At 39.4% G+C, this 23370-nt stretch overlaps 1 protein-coding gene across 1 annotated transcript in view; it reads left to right on the top strand.

Moving 5' to 3' along the window:
- Positions 1–2765: 2765 nt before the first annotated feature.
- Positions 2766–23370, top strand: part of NEGR1 (neuronal growth regulator 1) — a gene marked incomplete at its 3' end in the record, with an annotated part of 559704 nt that continues 539099 nt past the window's right edge. The window contains exon 1 of the mRNA XM_081325757.1: positions 2766–2988. Coding sequence (XP_081181883.1) covers positions 2813–2988 — 176 coding nt within the window. The 5' untranslated portion in view covers positions 2766–2812. The remainder of the gene's footprint in view (positions 2989–23370) is intronic.

Here is a 23370-nt window from a genome sequence, read left to right as displayed (position 1 = left end):
CAAGTCACATGACATTGCGAGTTTGACACCCCTGATCTACAACATGGCCAATGCTCTTTGTTGTTTTGGGTAGATTTCTTCATATTTATTGAAGCTGAGTGAAGGTCTCCCATACTTTCCATCTAGCTGTGAAGGGTGAGGATGCGAGGCTCAAACTCCATTTTGCAAAATCATTTTTAAATCTTCTTTTCTGTGTCTTTTTTCTTTTACCATGACTGTGGAAGTAGTCTCTGACTAAGCAAAATAATAATAATTATACAATGGTTTAATTCTTTCTTAATTTATCTCATTTTCTAATTCCATAGATGTATTTAAAAAGTGGCTTATTTATTTATGTGGCTATAAAATGGAAATTTGTAAAATGCCATTAAAGTAAACAGAAATTAAATATTGACAAGAAAACTACATGAACGTGAGGTCACTAAGAGTTGAAATGTAGGTGTGAGAAAGTTGACTTTGCATCCTTCTTATGTATAGAAAAGCAGCTCAAAGATGCAATTTGATACTGCAAAACTGCACGAAGATAAAAAGTTTAAAAAAAGTTTGTTCTTTCTCTTCTTATATATGGCCTACTCCAGACTGCATTGGATTTAAATAAATTAAGGGAATATACTATAATATAGGAAGAATATACCAACCTTCTATTTATTTTGTTTATCTTCGAACTTGGCCCCTGGATTTTATTTTATTTTTTAGCAATAAAGACAAGCTTTACAAGACTGGAGGCAGATGATTTTTTGTTTTAAAGTGGAACATATAAATTACGGTACTTATCTCTGATAGGTTCTAGTACTCTTCAGATATTCCAGAAATGCAAGTGTTGCAATCTGTCTAGCTCTCATATGCCTTAATCCACCCTGTGCTGAAAGGTAACAGTGTTACACCTGTTTAGTAGAAAATACCATCTTCTTTGGTAGGGGTTTATACATTTAACAATAAAATCCTTAGTGAGACAGTGATTATAAGTCCACCTTACTCAGTAGAAGAGAGTCTTATTACTGGCAGGATTAATAGATAAGCTTCATTAGTTGAAGTGTTGGTGCTCATGTTTTTCCATGAGTTGGAAGAGTAAGAATGAACATTTTTCAAATATGGCTATGCCAGTCTGGGTACATCTTGATTTTGCATAACTTAACAAGAAGCTATAGTGGTACCTTGGTACCCAACAACTTTGAAACTCATCTATTTTGGTACTCAACATATTTTGACATGGAAATTTGGTCCTGGTATTCATTGTTTGTTTGGTACTCAATGCACAAGCTACAGCTTGTTGGTGTTGGCTGTATTGTGACTCACTATATTATTTCTTATGGGAAATATTTGTTTGGTACTCATCATTCTTGATACTCATTGCCCCTCCCAGAACCAATTAACAATGAGTACCGAGGTATCACTTTAATTTCTTACTGACATGTAAGAGAGGAGGGTTTATTCCCATCATAGACCAGCATCAGGCTCCACATGTAAGTCAAAGGAGATTCTTACAAAAGTCTTCCTGCAACATCAGGAACTATTTTTAAAACTGATCATACCTCATTCTGATATGCATCCCATTATGCCTTCCCACAAACACAAGGAACAGCTTTCTGGAGATATGTATATGTATATGTATATGTATATGTATATGTATATGTATATGTATATGTATATGTATATGTATATGTATATGTATATGTATATGTATATGTATATGTATATGTATATGTATATACAAACACACACATACATATATCCAGTATGATTTGCTAGTATGTTCTTCCCTTTGTGCTAGTAAGTGCTTGGGTGGGTTTAGGTGTATATGAAAATGCAAGTTGAAAAGACAGCCCCATTCAGTCCTGAACCCCTTGTACATTCACGGGAAGGCATGAAAGCAGAACAAAACAGGAGTGGTGGCCCCATCGGAGTCAGCTAAGTTTTACAGTGGTCATGTGCATGTGCGTGCATTTGCTTGTGTGTTAACAGAGGAAGTTTCGTTTTTGAATGAATAAAAAGAAACAAAAAGGAGAGAGTAACTTAAAAAAAAACCAGGTTGTTTATGCCTGCCCTTCCTTTGCAGGTTGGTGCAGTTTGGTGTCTGAATCTGGCTACAATCAATGCCTTTAAATTGGCTCTTTCTTATTATCTTGGTAGTTCATTCTCTTTTGCTTCCCCTTTGAGATTACGTGTGTGTGTGTGTGTGTGTGTGTGTGTGTGTGTGTGTGTGTATTACACACACACATATATACATACTCACACATATATACATACATACACACAGAGAGAGAGAGATGTGTCTACGTTTGTGTATGCATTTCTCTCTCACACACACAACACACACACACACACAAACATTCTTCCCCCCTCCCATTCGCCGTTTCCCACCACCACCACCCCCCGGTTTTCCTCAGCTCCAGCACCACCAGCACCAGCCACCAGGACAAGTTGCTACGGAAACGGCTGCATGGCAACCGGCTCTGAGCCTGGGGTCCGTCTGCTGCTGCCGCTGCTGCTGCTGCTGCCGCCGCTGCTTGCCGCCGCCGCCGCCGCTTCTCTGGCTGGCTCATTCTCCCGCGCGCTTCCTTCCTCGCTAGATGGTGTGCGAGACACCCGAGACTAGACACGCTCCGGACGCGGCCAGCGAGAAGCTGAGCGAGCGAGAGAAAGCCAAGAGGCGGCAGCGGGAGCAAGAGAGGCGGAGAGGCGAAGAGGAGGACGCGCAGCTTGGCCAGGACAGAGGAAGGCGGCTGCTTTCTGCCTTCGCGCCTGCCCGCCCGTTTCGCCGGGGTCGACGCGGAACTAGAGCCGCGAGCCGGAGCGCAGCCTTCGCGAGGGCATGGACGTGATGCTCCTGGTCCAGGGCGCTTGTTGCTCCAACCAGTGGCTGGCCGCGGTGCTGCTCAGCCTCTGCTGCTTGTTGCCCTCCTGTCTCCCCGCCGGCCAAAGTGTAGACTTCCCCGGGACGGCTGTGGAGAACCTGGTGGTCCGGAAAGGGGACACGGCGGTGCTGAGGTAGGACTCGCTTCAGCCTCCCATCCAGCGGGAAGCTTTGACCGGGTTGTGTTTGGAGCGCTCCCTTCCTCTGCTTCTCTCTTCCCCCCCCCCAGCCGTCCCCAGGTCTCGGTGTTGGCGTTGCGTGGAAGCTCCACATGCACTGGCGCAGCTCATTTCCCCCCCACACACACACACACACTCCCCGGGGAAGCTGAGGCTCTTTCTCTGCCTCCCAGATCTGCGCCACCCAAATGGGCCAAGCCGTTTGGAGCCAGAGCCTTTGGCCGGCAAGAGAAGAGAAGAGGGGGGGGGGGCTTCCTTCTACTTTCAAACTAGTCCCCCCCTCCCCGTCGAAGGGGGGACAGTGGGTGTCGCTTGCCGCCCCATTTGCGAGCCCACACCCTGCCTGTTCTCCAATCGCCTCCCCCTGCCTGTTCAGAGGGTGCAGAAGCGCTCCTCTGTGCCCCCCCCCTCTCTTTTGATAGTCTCCCCCCTTTCGGTGGTACTTTTAGCTCAACTTTGGAAGCATCTCCTTGTTGTGCTCGGTGGAATCCCCTGTTCTCTCTCTCCCCCCTCCCCCCCCCAGGAGAGAGAGAGAGAGAGAGAGAGAGAGAGAGAGAGAGAGAGAGAGAAAGAAATGCTACTACGCAGTCAGCTCTTTCCCTGGAATGAGTTTGCAGCTTCTTCCTAAGGCATGTTTCTCCCACCCCTGGTAAGCTCTGAAAGCCGTAAGGGCTCATAGGAGAGCAGCTTACACCCCCCCCCCTTTTCCACCACCACCACCCGTCCATCTCCACTTCCCACCCCCCCTCCATTTGTAGCATGGCAAGCAAAGCGGCTGCAGTGCAGTGCCAGCCTTTTGTGCGACCCTTTCTTCTCTGGGGAGGGAAACGCTCTGCTGGTACCCGGAGTTCCGACCTGCGTGTGATGCGAAAGAACTGCCTTCCCTTCCCTCGGCTGAATGTCCCAACCGGATCTTTGCTGCATTAACACACAGCTAGTGCAGCAGGATCATGCATCCAGGCATGACCGTTTGGGAAGTGTATGTTTTGAGAGATTTGATTTCGGGATGGAACCGTAGTAATAAGGGTTAACCGGTGCAGAACGTACTGGCTTAGCTACTGCTGTTTTTCCCGGAGCAGAGATGTATGTGCTACATAATTGTATAACTGGGCTGTTCCAACCAGCTCCGAACTGAGCCTGCAGAATAGAGGAAACTCTCTTTTAGAGCTCCCCCCACCCCCACCCCCCCGAAGATGATTTAAGAACTTGGACTGTCACTTATCTAAGAAATGCAGAATGCCCAGCACTCAATTATTGAATATTTTGAAACTATAGAAAATAGTATAATAGATAACTTGTTGCGGCAGAATCTGAAGGGTTCATATATATATATATATTAAACTTAAGCAGCAGATGCATTGAAAGGTTCTGATTTCCTTCTTAGAATGCTAAGTTTGTTGATGGAAGTTGGAATAGAAATGACTGATGTTCAAATTACTTTCTGTGGGAGACTGCCTGATGCTTTCATGTAACAGGATCTGCAGTGCAACCTTCCTGTGCCTGTATAGAGTATTGCTCAGCAATAACAGTTCCTTGAGAAGCACACATGTGGCTTAACATCCTTGGCATAGAACCAAAGACTTTTTACACAGAGAGGGGGAAAAAAACCAGGCTAGACTATTAAGTGAATTGGGGTTTTTTGTTTAAATACCATTGGAAGGCTGCCTGTATTGAGCAACTGATTTCTTTTGAAGGGGCTTTTGAATTCTACGTGGTAACAGAAGATTATTCACCAATAGTAGATCTATTTCCTCTATAATTTTTAAAAAAACTGCTTTGAGTTCATTAAATCTTCAGGCCAATACCCACCCAGCTACCCACTCACCCAATCCTTTCACTATAAGTTTTAGCTGGCATATTTTCTGTGTTTCTAAACTAGTCCTGGGGGGGGGGAGGAAACAGGTTTTGTTATTATTTATTTATGATATTAATAATATCAAATGGAAAAAAATGCTGTTCGTATCTTAAACATTCAGAGGTTGTCTTCTGCAGTAGTTTGAGCAGAAACAGCATGGCTATAAGATATTGCTTGCTTTGGGTGAAGCAGGTACATAAAGTAAGTAACTTGATCAGAAGCCTTACTTTCTACATGGATTGCCAGTCCTTTCTTACTATCCCTCCCCAACAAAAGTTAGAAGAACATAGAAGGTATTTCTTCATTGTTTCAAATTCTGAAATTGTCAGCCCATCCCTATTTATTTTTCAGGCTGTTCTCATCTGGCTGAGGCTGAGAACACATTCAGTGTCTATGCACTGCTGGTTGACACATTTTTCATCTGTGGTAATATGCTATAGTTACACTCCATGGTTTTAGAATATATTGGAATGTACTGTTCTTGGGTTTCCTCTGCTACAGACAGAAAGTAAATGCAACCTTGGTCTCTTTATTTACAGTACTTCCAATGTAAAGACAGCCATGGATCAGAGTTGATGAGCTGAATTTTCTGTTGAGGTTAGAACTTAAAAAAGTGCTAAGTGAAAATCCTTAAAAAGCCTTTCAATCCACTTCCATCCTCAAGAACTTTACATTTAAACTAAGCCACTGATCGTGCCTTTGGATCGCTAGATTATGCTTCTGTCACTAAAACATATGTATTCCTTTAGTACTGCTATGAAGCTAAATATATTATATAAATGCAGTTGGCATTTTAGGGTCAAGCAATCATTTTCATCTCATACTTTGGAGAGCATGAGTAACAGCTTTTGAAAGAAAAGATACCAGTGAGACTACACAATTTTCATTAAAAAAAAAACACCCCAAGCAACTGAGTATAAATAGAAAAGGCAATATTAAAGCTGTTATAAAGCTTGGATGTTTCTTAAGAAATTGAATCTTTTGTACACTTATATCTTCTTTTGTATTTCTTGTGAAAGCAGAGTTGACTTATGTGAGATCAATTTTGTGACAAAACTGGTTGTTAACTATCAGATACAGACTTACCAATGATTTCTTGTAATTGTGACTGGGACAGCTTAAATTAAAAATAATCCTTCAAACCTTCAAGTTTACATTAATAACACCTTAAGCAATCTCTTGCAAATATGAAAAGGGAAGAAAGAATGGATATTACAACTGTTTTTATAGATTTGTTATTTTATTCAGATGAACATATTTTATTTCAATTGTTCTATACAATTTTAGATTAAATATATTTGGTTTGCAGAAAGAAAGGTAATAAGCACAAGGGCATATTATGTCAATTCTTTTCAATATTGAGGTTCTGTGCATTAAAAAGAACTGATTATATAGCATGCATTCATAGGCAGTTTGTTTTTTTCTCTATTCAGGGTCAAATTGTATCAAATGGAAAGAGATGCTGCGCATACTCAACCAATTGGGATACCTCTAATTATAAAGCTATATGTCTGCTGGTAACAAGTAATTAGGATCTTTTTGAAAATGCTGAATCTCTGAGTCATTCTGGTGGTTTGAGTCAGCAGTTTGGTTGTTTAATAAAAAAGATAGTTATGTTAAAGAGATACAGTATACTGGTGCTTTTAATTATTTTATTACCCAATAGCAGAACTCTTGCAGAACTTTTTAGGTATGTCATACTGACATTTACATAAATGTCTTTGCAGTTATGCACTGGCAGTAATTTGTTTCCTCAAAAGTAGTGTTTAAAATAGGTAACTTATTAGTAATTTTGTGCCAAACTTTGTCCTTAATTCACTATATTACCTTAATTGTATGATTTCTCAAATGCCCCAAGAAGAATAAAATTTGGTGACGTGGCATTTTATGTTAGAAGTGTAGACTGGAGTCTTATTTTATTTTAGAGGTTAAGCTGCTTCCTAGCTTCTCATAAAGGCCGCAGCCCAGTTGAATAGGAAGCCCTACTGAACAGAGTGCAATGTGTTTCTGAATAAACATGTCAAGAATCACATAGCTTTGTTTTTGTAGGGCTGAATAGCAACCCAACACTTAGCAGAACTGAATAGAATTGAAATAAATTCTAATTTACAAAGAAAGGAGTTGAGTAACCATAGATTTGCAGCACAGCTTACCATTTTTAAGCAACATTCCTCATTCTGATGAAGTTTAGCTATAGGCCTCCATGCTGAGAATTTGAAAAATTATAATTGCAACACATCCAGAGGCACCAGAGGAAAAAGGCTATAACTCTATAAGTGATTCAACATGGTGGACTGGAAAATTGGTTCATAGACATTCTTACTAGATGATGGTTTCACTGAAAACCTGAATTGACATTAACATTTTATTATAGGCTGATGAAATGTCAAAATCCTTTTATTTTAAAAAACTGGTATAATAGTAAAAATGTAACTAGGCATATGATACACACATTACTATTTATATATTCTGGGTCATCCTAATTAAATTTTATAGTGGGCACGTGCATTTTGCTTTCAACATTTTGACCCAGCCTTTCTGTTCAAAAAAGCAATTAAAAGAATGGTTGTAGTGGTGAAGGTACTGGCCTGAAAACCAGGAGACTGTGAGTTCTAGTCCCATTTTAGCCATGAAAGCCAGTTGGGTACTTTGGGTCAGACACTCTCTCTCAGCCTAGCCCTCCTCAGTGAGTTGTTGTGGGAAAAACAGGAGAAGAAGGAGTATTCTGCCATCTTGAGTTACTTATAAAATAATAAAGGCAAGATAAAAATTAAATAAATAAATAAAAGTTAGATTACAATGTGCTTATTAATATATAATAATAAAGGTTTACATAAAAGAAGTAGGTTACAAGTTTCACTTCGGTCTTTTTATTAAACAGTAATTTGGAGGACAGTCATAGCATAAGGAGAAATAGAGTTCTATGTTCAATGATCCTTCAGATACAAGAAGAAGTGGAGAAGTTGGAAGAGTGAAGCTTGCTCTGTCTTAGGTGGATTACAAACTAGATCTTCCTACTGCCAACATCAAGGTGGTGTATGCATGACCAACCAAGGATATGAATGCTAGGCTCTTTCCTGATCTTCGTTTTGTATAAGTGTCATTGCCTGTAACTTAATATAGACTCAATGTTGAACCTGTGAAATTGACAAAACAAGTTCAGTTTACAATTTATCTTACTGAATTTAAATAAATGAAGTGAAAAACAAAAACAACATCTGAAAATTACTGTATCTAAGAAAACCTCATTATAGAAAGTAAGAAAAGGATTTATTCCCATATCAGCGGTGTTTCCATGTATATGTCTTTCCTTACTCCTCAACCAGACAATAGCTGCAATCTGTTGCTATAAAGAAATAAACTTGTTTCTCCTAGCCACCAGTTCACTCTATAATGGGATTAGAATCCACTGAATGAAACTCAATAATGGGATACATTACTGAACAGAAGAAAATGCATTGCGCTTTGAGGATCTTCAATATATAGACTTATTCACTCTCTTCCATCATTATTGCAAATATTTTTCTTGTATGCCTAAATTCACACACAAAAAAATGCATTGAACAGCAATGTAACTTTGTTCCCAAATCATTTAATTGCAATAGCAATGAAGTAAACTTAACTACCTTTGGAGTCTTTTCTAAAAGAAATCTCTATGTTACATCTTTTCTGATACTCTTATACAAGTTATAGTTCCAATTAAGTATTGTCCAATTTTCTGGGAATTTTAGAAATGGAAGCTTAACACATTTGGAGACAATTGGTTTAGAAAGATTGTTCTGGTTTTATATTTTGTGTTAGATTACTTTTTGAAATACTTTCCCAAGGTATTTCTTACTGTCACTAATTAAAAGTAACAAGTCTAGAAACATGATGGCTGATGGATGCTGATTTATTTAATACTACTTTGATTTAAAGGAATATATTTTGTATTTCCATCACCATAAGATTTGTAAGCTTCTGATGCAGGCATAAATTGCGCATATCCATAAAAATGAAATTTGCAAAATTTGTTCAAATGAGCAAAATGTGAACCCATAAAAGCATCTATATATAAAGTATGATTTAATATTTTGAAGTGTCCCCAATTTAACATAATAGGTTATTTAAGATAACCTAATAAGATTTTCTTCTGGGCAAGGCTATGCTCAGAAGTAATGTTTAGTAAACATTAGTCATACAGATTTTGAATGTTGGGTTTTTACTTCAGAGACTCTTATGTTTCACAGTTATTTTCCAAGCTGATCAGTTACAAACCTGATCATAGCTTTTCAACCAATGGTTTTTAAGTTGATTTTCTTCAACAAAATTAATGTAGAATGAATTATTTAAATACAATGGCACTGTTCATAATGAAATTAATTCTTAAAATGAATTCACAATTTTTGTTAATTGATATCATTTAATAAATTGTAGTCAATTATTTTTCAAGGATTAAACAAAGCCTAATGGACACGGTGGCTCAGTGGATTAGGACGCTGAGCTTGTTGATCTGAAGGTTGGCAGTTTGGCGGGTCGAATCCTGAGTGCCGCATTTGCTTAATTGCCCCCAACAATCTGGGTCCTCATTTTACCTACCTCGGAAGGATGGAAGGCTGAGTCAACCTTGAGCCTGGTGGGATGCGAACCTGCACTAATTGCAGGCAGCTGGTGTTACTTAAGGAGGCATTAGCCCACTGCTCCACCAAGGCTCTTACTATATATAGTTTGAAAGCATGTAAAAATGCAAGTAGAAAAATAGGGACCACTACTGTGGGAAGGTAACAGCATTCCGTGCACCTTTGGCATCTAGTCATGCCGGCCACATGACCACAGAGACGTCCTCGGACAAGCACTGGCTCTTCGGCTTTGAAACGGAGATGAGCACCGGCCCCTAGAGTCGGAAACGACTAGCACGCATGTGCGGGGGAACCTTTACCTTTACCTTTTTAATGGACTCTATTTTAAAAGTAGGAGAAAGTAAAGTTTCTTTTTCTACGTTATTCTGGACATCACATTTGAAATAATCCTAAAAAGCAGTAATATGTGTTTCCTTAGAATATTGTGGGATTTTTTTTCTTTCTAATACCAATTTCCTTAACCTTTTGGTTAAAGATTAATCATAAACTAAGGGTAACCATATTTTCTAGTTTTGCCTGCTTTTCATTGTATATTTTTGCATATACTATATGTGTATACCAAATATTTTAAATCACTTGCTATCTATTTTGATTAGCCTGATTGTGTACTTTTTTCTCATAAAGCTAGCAGATATAACTTGGAAATTCTGAATACCATTTTATTTTGAGGAGAGATTTATTTCTAACAATTTAAATTAAAAATGCTACTGTAGATAAAAATAAAAAAAATATTCAGGAATTGATATTTTATCCTAAATAGATTATAAAGAGAATCGTACATGAATATACAAATATTTGGCACTCAACGTCACGAGTCCTTTTGTATGATATACTAACTGAAGATGATGTGGTGGTTAAGATGCTGGGCTAGTCAGCTAGAAAGCTGGCAGACCAGGTTTGAGAACCGACTGCCACAGCTCCCATCCTCACTCCAGTTCCTGCCAATCTACCAGTTTGAAAGCATGCAAATGCAAGTAGATAAATAGTTGTGAAGGTAACAAGTGCTCCATGACATCGTGCTGGCCACATGACTGGGGGAATGGCTCAGTGGCCTTGAAACGGAGATTAGCACTGCCTCTATAGTCGGCAATGACTAATGAAGAAAAATCCACAGGAATTTCTTTACTACTTGAAGAGGCTGCAGTGGAAGTTACTCAATTTGATTCATGTTTGTGGAATTGTAGAAATATTTGCTACTTACTTATCTTTTACTAGTTTACTGTGCAACATTTCTGATTTTTTTTTTTTTGCCAAAGCTAAGAAGCTATTTAGGGAAGTTATCTTCCTGTCAGATATTTGCCAATTAACAAATACACACCTGGAAGTTGAACCTGTAGTTCTCTAATATACACTTCAATTCATTGACTACAACCCCAGTTTTTTAACATTATAATAAGTTTCCTACAGTAACTATAAAAATATTAAATGAAGAAATATGTTATTTAGGATTACTGTAAAATCAACTGTATTTAAAGTAAATAAAAGCAAACCCTTTATAGATAGAAGACCTTACTGAACTTTAGGTAATCCTGCCTTTAGAGAATCAGAGTGGCTAGCATAGGTATTATAAACACACAAATTCCCTCTTTCAATGCATTTAAACCTCTGAAGGTGTTGAGGAATACTTTGTAGGAAGTATACTTTGTAGGAAGCTAGGAAGATTAGTGGTCTTGTTCTCTTGAAACGTACTGGAGAAATTCTTGAATTTCTAAAGATACCAGTGATAAGCTATACCAGTGATAAGTTATACCAATGAATCCACTCTTAAATCATATTTACCTGTCTTTCCAAACTAAACTCGACTTTTGACATTTGCAGGTATGATAACTTCATGACTGTTCTGCTTTGTAGTTTACAACAATTTTGTGAATTAATAAAATCAGCCTTGAGCTCCATCAATTATCAGAAAAATAAAATATTTCCTTTCATTTATTCCTAAATTAGTTACTCCTGTTAAATATTGTTGAATGTTGTTGAACATTTTCCTTGTGAACAAATTTGGGGATTTGTGCATTAATTTCAATATGCTTCTTTGAAAGTTATTTATTCGGAAAATTTATATTGCCGCCTATTCACTCATGGTGGCTCAAGGCAGCTTACAGGAAATAAAAACACGATATAAAAATAAAAACATAAGATAATAAAAAAGTAAAAATAATAAAATAATAGCCTCCCTAAATTTAATTACCGTATATACTTGAGTATAAGCCGACTCGAGTATAAGCCGAGACCCCCAATTTCACCCCCAAAAACTGGAAAAAGTTATTGACTCGAGTATAAGCCGATCCGCCGTTCTGCAAGCCTCCGCCGCCGGCAGAGGCTCGATCCGCCATTTTGCAAGCCTGAATACACAGGAATACCCTGTGTGGCCGCGGCTCTCGGGGAAGCCCTGGCTGTCCGCTTCCTCGCTCCACGCTGCCATTCGGGGCCCGCGCGTTCCCCGGGCAAATCGCGGCGCCCAGCAGGCGAGGAAACACGCCCGCTCCAGTCGCCCCCCCTTCCCTCAGGAGACGCGAAGCAAGTGACCGCCCGGAGCTTACCGAGGACTTGCTCGCGGCCGAGGCTTCGGTGCTTCCAGGATCGCGCGCACCTCTCCCAAGCCACCGCCGTCCGGAGACCTGCCGAAGTTTGGGGAGGTTTGGGGAGGTGCGCAAACCTCCCCAAACGTCGGCAGGTCTCCGGACCTCCGCGCCCTGCCTGCCTGCTTCTTTCCGCAGCGGAAAGAAGCAGGCAGGCAGGGCGCGGAGGTCCGGAGACCTGCCGACGTTTGGGGAGGTTTGGGGAGGTGCCCAAACCTCCCCAAACGTCGGCAAGTCTCCGGACCTCCGCGCCCTGCCTGCCTGCTTCTTTCCGCAGCGGAAAGAAGCAGGCAGGTAGGGCGCGGAGGTCCGGAGACCTGCCGACGTTTGGGGAGGTGCGCGCGCACCTCCCCAAACCTCCCCAAACGTCGGCAGGTCTCCGGACCTCGGCGCCCTGCCTGCCTGCTTCTTTCCGCTGCGGAAAGAAGCAGGCAGGCAGGGCGCAGAGGTCCGGAGACCTGCTGACATTTGGGGAGGTTTGGGGAGGCGCGCACCTCCCCAAACCTCCCCAAACTTCGGCAGGTCTCCGGACGGCGGTGGCTTGGGAGAGGTGCGCGCGATCCCGGAAGCACCAAAGCCTCGGCCGCGCACAAGTCCTCGGTAAGTTTTTTTGTTGACTGGAGTATAAGCCGAAGTGGAATTTTTCAGCCCAAAAAGTGGGCTGAAAAATTCGGCTTATACTCAAGTATATACGGTAAATTATGAAGCATAATCATATATAAGTTATGGGTTCACTTTTATTATGGCTACATAGATTATTTAGGTAGGGTAATGTTCTGTAAGCTATCATTTCTTTTGGATAAGATAAAATATTATTTTATTCAAATCCCTCATAGAAATATTCACATTTGGGTCCTGTTTATGACATTGTACTATAGGCTTGGTGGAGCAGTGGGCTGATGCCTCCTTAAGTAACACCAGCTGCCTGCAATTAGTGCAGGTTCGTATCCCACCAGGCTCAAGGTTGACTCAGCCTTCCATCCTTCCGAGGTAGGTAAAATGAGGACCCAGATTGTTGGGGGCAATTAAGCTGACTTTGTAATAATGCCACTTGGGGGGTGTATGAAAGCCCTAACAAGCAGGCATATACATAGAATGAAGGCTACTGCTAAGCTTGTAAGCTGCCCTGAGTCTTCGGAGAAGGGCGGGATATAAATGTAATAAAAATAAAAATAAAATAAAATAAAATAAAAAGGAAGTTTTCTATATTAGATGAATGACTGATCCAAATATGGCTCAGTCATATTTGCAAACATGAAGCACCTTTGCATGTCCTGTATTTGGAAATAGCATTTTATATTTGAAAATATCATTTTATATTTGAAAAAAACAGAGGTGGTCAATCTAGTACCTTAAAGTTAGTTTTTTGTCTATAATCTCAGAGTCATAATGGGTTCTGGTGTCTGACACTGATGGGAATTTAATTCCAAAATATCTGCAGTAAACTGAAGTAGGATGCAGCAGCATGGGTAGTTTTGGGGGTCCTAAGAATGCCCCCTATGACATCACTGCTCTGAGAGCTGCACTGGTTACCAGTCTGCATCAATTCAAGGTGTTGATGATCACCTTTAAAGTCATTCATGGCATGGGTCTAGGTTAATTGAGGGATAGTCTCATCCCACTGGGATTGGCCCATACCACTCTTGCCAGCAGATGGAGGCATGCTATGGGTCCTGTCAGCCCAAGTATTCCAGCTGGTGGGGTCAAGGATGAGGACCTTCTCTGCTGTTGCTCCTGCCCTCTGGAACATCTCCCCCCAATGTGAGGTTGGCCCCAACCCTCCTATCTTTTTGTAAGGGCCCAAAGAGGTTGCTGTGCCACTTGACTTGGGCCCCCAATGGGGTAACAATGGAGGTGCTGATCGAGTAATAACAGATCCCACCTAAACCCCACTCCAACCCCATCTTCCCCATGTGTCATTGGTTTTAAGGTTTGATCTTAACAATTTTGTTTTAACTAGGATGTAACTGTAAGCTGCCCAGAGTTACCCTATCATAAGAAGCACGGCAAACAAACAAACAAACAAATACATACATACATACATACATTTATTAATGCAGAATAAATCAAACTCTATGACTTCCTGCTTTTGAGAAAGAAGTAGTAATATAATTAGCTTAGCTGCATTACTGGGACATTTGGGAATTTAGCCAAGGATTGTCATGAAGAAAGGGCATTTTTGAAATTTCCAAAAGGAACATTTATCTCTCTTCTCTACTCTCTGTCCCTCCCTTCTTTAGTTTCTCTATGTTCCAGTTAAAGAGAAGAGTAGGTTTGAGGAATGGGATGTCACTTGACTATTTCACTTTGGTTGTGATATATATATATATATATATATATATATATATATATATATATATATATATATATATATATATATATATATATATATATATGTGTGTGTGTGTGTGTGTGTGTGTGTGTGTGTGTGTGTGTGTGTGTGTGTGTGTGTATGTATATGTATATGTATATGTATATGTATATGTATATGTATATTGTCACAAGTAGTGTTAATGTTTGTATCAAGGAAACTACATTGGATCCCAAACTGGATCTAGATGGAGGTAGTCCTTATGAATAAGTGCGAGAGTTTTTAAGATATTTTTTTTGTTTTGCTTGAAGCTTTTTTTATCTTATACCCCTGTTTCTTGTGTGTCTGGTACAGCATAAGCTGGTCTCCTTACCATCGGATAATGAATGCTATGCCTTTCTTTCTCTGATAACAGAAAATATCGAAGGTAGATGACAGATAGATAGATAGATAGATGATAGATAGATAGATAGATAGATAGATAGATAGATAGATAGATAGATGATAGATAGATAGATAGATAGAAGATAGATAGATAGATAGATTTTTGTGTGCTTATGTTTGTTTTGCACAAACGTAAGCACATACATACAGAGGCAACTTGCTCCCTTTAAAGAAAAACTGGAGAAGCTTTTTGATTTGTTACCATAGAACAGCCGTCACACCAGCTGTTATCTAAACCATCTTGCAAGCTGTTGAATGAATCTGTTTGTCACAAGTGTGATTTTTTTCCCTGATGTGTGAGCTTTACAAAAAACAAGTTCTGGGTGTCCATTAGCAAAATTCTAGTTCACTTGTTGATAAATATGGAATGCTACATACAGATTATACCTTCTCTTTATTTGTAATTGTTGACTAATGAATCTACAAGCTAGGCAGAACTGCTGCTCAGTTTTCACCTGAAATCTCAGGTCTGGAAAAGAAAAGATTGGATAGCCACTTGTATAGGGTCTCTTGCTTGAACAGAGGGTTGGACTAGAAGATCTCCAAGGTCCCTTCCTATTCTATTCTGATTCTCAAAAATATTTGTGATGATAAATATTTTATATAAAAGCAACGGACAAGCTACAATATGTATTTATTTTTTTAAAAAAGCACAATATTTTTAGTTTTTGTCCAATTATCATTTAGACTTATTGAAGTACTGGGAAAATATAGCTTTTATACATTTTGTACATCAGTTCTGCAATTTAAGATTTATGTTTTAATTTGTTTTATTAAATGAATCAACCTGTTAGAAATTGAACTGCATGGTTGGATTGATTGCAGTTTAAAATGTTTGACCCCCTATTGATTAGGTTTGCAAACTGCCTGCTTATTCCAACTGTATTCATTCTGCCTTCTTTTTTCATATTTCATAATATTCATAATACAGAATATATCTTCCCCAGCTTTGTATCCAAAGTCATTGATGCATTGCTTTTCAAGGAGAAACCACTGTTACATTTTTTTTCCCCGGCAATAAGAACCTCGGGTGACCCACAATTAATAGTGTTCACTTGAAATCAATGTATCTTTAAGTATGGCTCTTCTCCAGATCTTTTTTTTTTTAAAAAAACAACAACAAGTTTTATTGGTTTTCCAGTTTAAGATCTGTATATTTAGAAAGCATTATGGTGACTGGGTAATCAGAGACTCAGTAACAGAGTTTTTAGTACATAATTCAGGTTACATTATCAAAACATCCTTCTCTATTTCCCTTAACATTTAATACAACATGTTTAAACTAATAAATTTCTAAGAATAGCATGGTCAGTTAAAAGATTTGTCAATCCAATTTCGATAAAATATATCCATGTCCTGTGATTAGATTTTGCCTAATTTTGATTTTAATTATAGTATTCAAATTTAGCCTTTAACATCCCAAATAATATTCACAACTCCAATTTCCCTTATTTCATTACATCAAAAAATGTAACATCTAACATACACACAATAGCTAAATAGCTAAGCTCTACCTGATAGACATTGTCTATTTCACATCTTCTCCAGATCTAATAAAAAAAATTAATATGGAACATTGAATAATCCATATTCCAACACTGATTTTCCCTCCCTTCCCCCGAAATATTACAATTTTTTGTCTAATCAAAAGAAACTACAAGTAGTCCTCAACTTACGTCCACAACTGAGCCCAAAATTTCTGCTAATAAAGCAAGACATTTGTTAAATGAGTTTTGCCCCATTTTACCTTTCTTGCCACAATTGTTAAGTGAATCATTACAGTTGTCAAATTAGTAACACGTTTGTTAAGTGAATCTGGCTTCCCCATTGACTTTGTTTCTCAGAAGGTTGCAAAAGGTGATCACATGACCCGGGAGACTGCAACCATCACAAATATGAGTCAGTCAGGCATCAGAGTTTTGATCACGTGACCGTGGGGATGCTGCAATGGTTGTAAATGTGAAAAACAGTCATAAATTACTTTTTTAATGCCATTGTAACTTCGAATAATCACTAAATAAATTGTTGTAAGTTGAGGACAATTTGTATACCCTTCACCAGGATGGTTTAGAGAAAGCATAACTATGTTTGTAGCATAAGACTGGAAGAATATTTGCTAAATTGTTAATTCAAATCATTGTTTTAAAAATACAGAATATTTCAGATTCACAATCCATATTATATATCACAACCTACTTGTGATGCTTATAGGTAATTATAATCACATCATACACAAATACTATATTTAATTTCAGTTAACTAGCTTTATTCCTTCTGTCAATGAGCTAAGGTGTTTTACTTCTATATGTCGTTAATTTTCTAAGGTAATCTCTCTCTATTGGGGATTATTGCTTTAATATAATATTTACAATCTCAATACCAATAATTATAGTGAAATGAAGTCCTTTACCTGCTATAAATTTAACCTCTTTAAGAAATATCAATTGAGCTACATATTGAGCTATTCTACATTTTCTGCCAACACAAGTGATTGAGTTACTTAAACATTGCAAAATATTTGGTTTCCTACTGCTTAATATGTAATTATGATTTTACTGTTTTGAATAATGAAGAATGAAATAATATTAGGGAAATGGAAATCTAATAACAACATGTTTGCTTTTGGGACTGAATGTGCCTGTTCATTTAAAGTACCCTTTCTCAACCTTTATTTTTTCAATATAATGGTACTTAATTCCTACTATTTCCCAACTTCTGTGACCAACATTCATGCTGTCTAGGAATTTTTTTAACAAAAGATTCATTATGTGAAAGGTAACAGTTTGGAGAAAGCTAACAACATGTGATGGAACTTAGTTTTGATATTTTGCTATAACTGAATTCCAGTCCTTTCTTATAACTTGTATAGATGAGTATTACTGATAATACTGATTTGCAAGTAGGCCCCTTTGTAGATGTTGATGTTGGTTGCTTAGTTACGGAAAGAACACTATTCCACCATTTTTTAAATACATTTATTTATATTAAAGTAATTGACAGAATAAACATTATGCATGCAGTACATACAACAATTATGAAAATACTGTTTTGTTTTTCATGTTGTACAATTAGAATCACCTCTTTCAAAAGCTCACATTGCTTTCCTTTTACATTGAATTATTGACCATATTCTAGAGACTTTGCTAATTATTGTTTCAGAGACATAGTGGACACCTGAGGACTTTAAATTCTTCTCTGGCTTAGGTAAAAATTAACCAAAGATGGGAGTCTCTTGTATAGGCTGCTTTAGATGTGCTGAGAGCAATATTCTGATATATATACACATACACAGTGGTGGGATTCAAATATGTGAACAATCGGTTCTCTGTGGGGATGCTGCTTCCGGAAGTCCATTCTGGGCCTGGGCAACAAAAATTAGCTACCGGTTCTGCTGAAGTGCTGCGAACTGGCTGAATCCCACCACTGCACATATACATAAACATGTGCATAGACACACATACCCATATATAGTAAACTTTTGCACCAAAGTAAGTTTAATTAGGAACTCTGTTTTTATGCCCATGTGGTGCTTTGAAGAAGAAACTGAGAATGGCAACAAAATTCAAGGAACTGCTGGGACAACAGGTCCTCTGGGAGGCATATTTTTGATCTTCCCAGCAAAAGCAACATAAATTTAAAAAGCCAAGAGGGGGATTATTTTCAGAAGAAATTACTCAAGCCCTTTAGTGTTTTCTGAGTTATTCCTAGTTGTAATTTCAAGTTAACATATCACAATGATTGGACCTGAACTTAGATCTCCGTTAGCAGATTCCAACACAAAACTAAGACTGGTGAAAGGGTACCAGATTTACAGAAGAAAATCTATGTTTAGGCCTCCATTGACTTTAAGAAAAAGAACATACAAGCACACAGCCTAATGTAAGTTTCATACAATAACGAGCTTCTCTTCAGTTTTTTTTTTTATTCTAGATTTCTCACAAATGATCTACAAAATAGTACAATTATGTTGTGTTTCTTCCTTTTGGTTCTTGCCATCCTTATTTCATTTCAGTTCATTTCACTTCAATTATAACTTCTACCATCCACTCATGAAATTGATCTTTGTAAATCTTTTCACTCAAATGAACAATTATAAAATTATACTCTGTAGAAATGCTCACATTTTAAAGTTCTGTATTCCCCAATACATTTTAAGCATGCTTTGCTATTTGAAATTTATTAAAATAGCAAACAAAATGGATGAATTCATTCACTGACTAATATAATATAATTAGATAAGATTGAAAAGAGAGAAATAGGGGTGCCTCATGGAAGAAGCATGAGAAATAATATAATAAATAATACAAAATACTTCTCCATAAATTGTTGTTATTTATGCTTTTACTGAGAAATTTTATATCAAGCATTGTTTCCAAAAATAATTGAATATCATTAATGACCTTTTAGGGACGTGGTGGCTCGGTGGGTTAGGACGCTGAGCTTGTCGATCAGAAGGTCGGCAGTTTGGCAGGTCGAATTCCAAGTGCCACGTAGCAGAGTGAGCGCCTGTTACTCGTCCCAGCTTCTGCCAACCTAGCAGTTCGAAAGCACATAAAAATACAGGTAGAAAAATAGGGACCACTACAGTGGGAAGGTAACAGCGTTCCGTGCGCCTTTGGCGTCTAGTCATGCTGGCCACATGACCACGGAGACGTCCTTGGACAAACGCTGGCTCTTCGGCTTTGAAACGGAGATGAGCACCGGCCCCTAGAGTTGCAAACGACTAGCACGCATGTGCGGGGGAACCTTTACCTTTACCTTTAATGACCTTTTAAGACAGTGTTATTGAAAGGCTGCCAAAGCTTTAAGTAAAAGTATATATATTTGTCAACATTTGGAAATGCAGGGTTGTTTATTAATATTTTTGTATCATTGTCACCTTTTGACTTAAAGAACCAATTACTTTTTTTTCTTTTGGCAATTTTATGTGCTAATAAAATCCCCTTTTTCCTTCTTCCAGAGTGTGGTATTGTCAGCAACATAGTATTTACATGTTATACCTTATGCTGCACAAGATGAACATTTTGGACCCCGTCATAAGTAAGAATAAAACCAATAGTGAAATCTCCAGGATGAATAAATAATAATAATAATAATAATAATAATAATAATAATAATAATAATAATAATAATAATAATAATAATAATAATAGAGCAAATAACTGAAGAATTGGTTGCTTGCAAATATAGCTGTTCTGTACCAGCCTGCTACCGGCCTTGCAGAAAAGGCAACCCCTTTACAGTACAGACGGCAAAAGGCTGGAATACGTCTGCCAAATTTATTACACAAACAAAACATGAAACAAGATACCAGAGCTGTGAAACACTATCGGAGCGGTTGCTTTCAGCAAACCAGCCCTCCCCCAAACATTCCCTTTATAAAGAGTTCAGGGCGTGGCCTCTCTTTGCCTCCTTCCGAGAAGTCCCACAGCCTTCCTCTGCTTGCTCCTACTTGACTGCCTCCTGCGTCGGGCGTCCTTGAACAGGGCCAGCTGTGGGTCATCTTCATCCACACTGTCAGGCTCACACAGCTGGGTCTGGGTCTCCACCAGGTAGGAGGGGCCTGGCTGGGGGCTCTGCGGAGCCTCAAAGCCATCATCAGCAAGTTCTTCAACACCCCCCTCCTCCCCCTCATCTGAGTCATCCGACCCAACTGCCGAACCCACAGGCTGACCCTGAATCACAACACTATCCCGCACCGCAGGGCCCTTCCCCCGGGGCTGCCGATCCGGATGCGGTCGGGATGGGAATTGTTCATGAAAAGCAGGTGTTTCGGCTGCACGGCCTCCCTGATAGAGTCGTCTCTGATAGGGGGGCCCAGTTTACAGCCCGCTTCTGGCAGGAGTTGATGCATGCATTGGATATCAAGATTTGCCTCTCGTCCGCGCATCATCGTCAAACTGACGGGGGAACCGAGAAGGTCATCGGTATCCTGGAACAATATCTGCGCTGCTACGTCAATCTGCAGCAAAACAATTGGGTGGACTATCTGGCCATAGCTGAGTTTGCATTTAACAATTCGCAGCACACCTCCACACAGATGACACCGTTCTTGGCCAATGTGGGTTATCACCCCCGGATTTTCCCCCTTTCTCCCGTGGACTCACCGGAGCCGGCAGCGAACGACTTCATGGCAGAGTTACAGGCGATCCATCGATTGGTGCGACGTCAGTTAGAGAAGGCCAAGGCCGATTACAAAAGGTTTGCTGATCGGTCAAGACGGGATACGCCTCCACTATCGGTGGGGGATCGGGTCTGGTTGTCCACCAGGAACCTACCGTCAACACGGCCGGTGAGAAAGTTAGATCACCGATATTTAGGACCGTTCCCAGTCGAGGCTGTCATCAATCCGGTCGCCTATCGCTTAACTCTGCCACGTTCCCTGCGCGTGCACCCAGTCTTTCATCGGTCTCTGTTGGTCCCCGAGCAACCGGCTTGTCCACTCCGCCGAGCGGAACCTCCCCCATCAGGACCTCGTGATGGAGGCAGCACCCCCGAGTACAAGGTCGCCAGCATCAGGGATTCCCGTTGGCTGAAAGCAAACTGTTCTGTACCAGCCTGCTACCGGCCTTGCAGAAAAGGCAACCCCTTTACAGACGGCAAAAGGCTGGAATACGTCTGCCAAATTTATTACACAAACAAAACATGAAACAAGATACCGGAGCTGTGAAACACTATCGGAGCGGTTGCTTTCAGCAAACCAGCCCTCCCCCAAACATTTTCTTTATAAAGAGTTCAGGGCGTGGCCTCTCTTTGCCTCCTTCCGAGAAGTCCCACAGCCTTCCTCTGCTTGCTCCTACTTGACTGCCTCCTGCGTCGGGCGTCCTTGAACAGGGCCAGCTGTGGGTCATCTTCATCCACACTGTCAGGCTCACACAGCTGGGTCTGGGTCTCCACCAGGTAGGAGGGGCCTGGCTGGGGGCTCTGCGGAGCCTCAAAGCCATCATCAGCAAGTTCTTCAACACCCCCCTCCTCCCCCTCATCTGAGTCATCCGACCCAACTGCCGAACCCACAGGCTGACCCTGAATCACAACAATAGCTACAGTATTCAAGATTAAGAATTAGAAGGTTTCTAACCATTCATTTATTATACAGTTAACTTCTGTCTTTGAACATGAAGACAATGACTTATTTTTAGCATAAGAGCCAATAAGAAGTAATGCCACATAGCATGACAAAATGAAGATTGAACTTACTATCTTTGTCTCTTGTGGCCAAGGTACAATGTCTGACATCCAAACATGTGCATCTGAGTATATCCTCCAGATGAGAATTTCTTTTAGCATTATTTCCAAATTTCATTTTATACATTTTTTCCTATTTTGATTACCTCATGTTTTTGTTCGTTACGGGTGACTAATAAAACATATTGTTCAAATACAGTAATTGAATTCTTTTACAGGTTTAAAAAAAATGACCCAGGAGAAGAGAAATTGTGATTGAAGAGGTAGTGGGAAGAACAGTGCTAATCTTTTATTTTTAGCTTCAGATTACCCTTCTAGCCAGTTTTCATGTGTTTCATGACGAATTATGCATTATTTACAGGAATTAAATTCATATACATTTAATAAATAAACATTTGGCAAAGGACTGAAGCTGAAATTTAGTGAGAGAATGTAAAGTTTGAGCATTCAAAATTTTAGGGCTAGCTCTCATAGAATTAATTAAATAAATAAATTTATTTGCCACCCATCTCTCCATGGGCTTTCAATAGTAAAATGTAAAATTACAAAAAATATATATGTAAATATAACAATAGTAAAAATAATGAAACAATAAGAAATAATGAAAGTATAACAATACAAATTAAAAGATGGAGGTGGAGGAAGCAGGATATGCAGTGGGGAGATGGGGTTTGCTATTAGTCTAATAGCCATATTCAATGTGGTACTCTCCCATTGAATCATTCTCCTTGTGGCCTTTTCTACCATGTCATCTCCTGTTGCAGAGATCCCCAACCTTGGCAACTTTAAGACTTGTGGACTTCAGCTCCCAGAATTCCTCAGCCAACTTGGCTGGCTAAGGAATTCTGGGAGTTGAAGTCCACAAGTCTTAAAGTTACCAAGGTTGGAGACCCCTGCATTACAGTGTTCTCTTTGGAATGTCAATGAATGGAAAGGGCAAGTCAGCTCTCCAAATCACTTCATCCAACTCCACCTAGACCTGTCACTAGAGACAATGGCCAACTTGGACACTATCTGTATACTGTTCAATGTAATGAATATACTAATAACCATTTCACAATATGCATTGAAAAACATTAAAAACATTAATAGTTAATGTGTAAATTAGTTGGGTATGTTATGCTCTTATAGTAACTCTGAGACATTTAGGCTGATAAGCCAGGGTTAAAATCTTGCAAATAAAACAAACAATAGAAGGGGTTCTTATTAGTTTGTGAGTTTTCTGCATTTAATTTTCATTTTATAGGAAAATACATATCTGTGCTCCATATGACTCCAATTAGGTTTGATCCTAGAAGTTTGCCCTACTAAGGGGCTCTTTGTGAAAATATACAGAGCTGCTAT

The sequence above is a fragment of the Vipera berus genome, assembly GCF_964194415.1.
Source record: "Vipera berus genome assembly, chromosome: 3".
In the NCBI taxonomy this organism is placed as follows: Eukaryota; Metazoa; Chordata; class Lepidosauria; order Squamata; family Viperidae; genus Vipera; species Vipera berus.
This window is presented reverse-complemented; position numbering and strand designations above follow the sequence as displayed.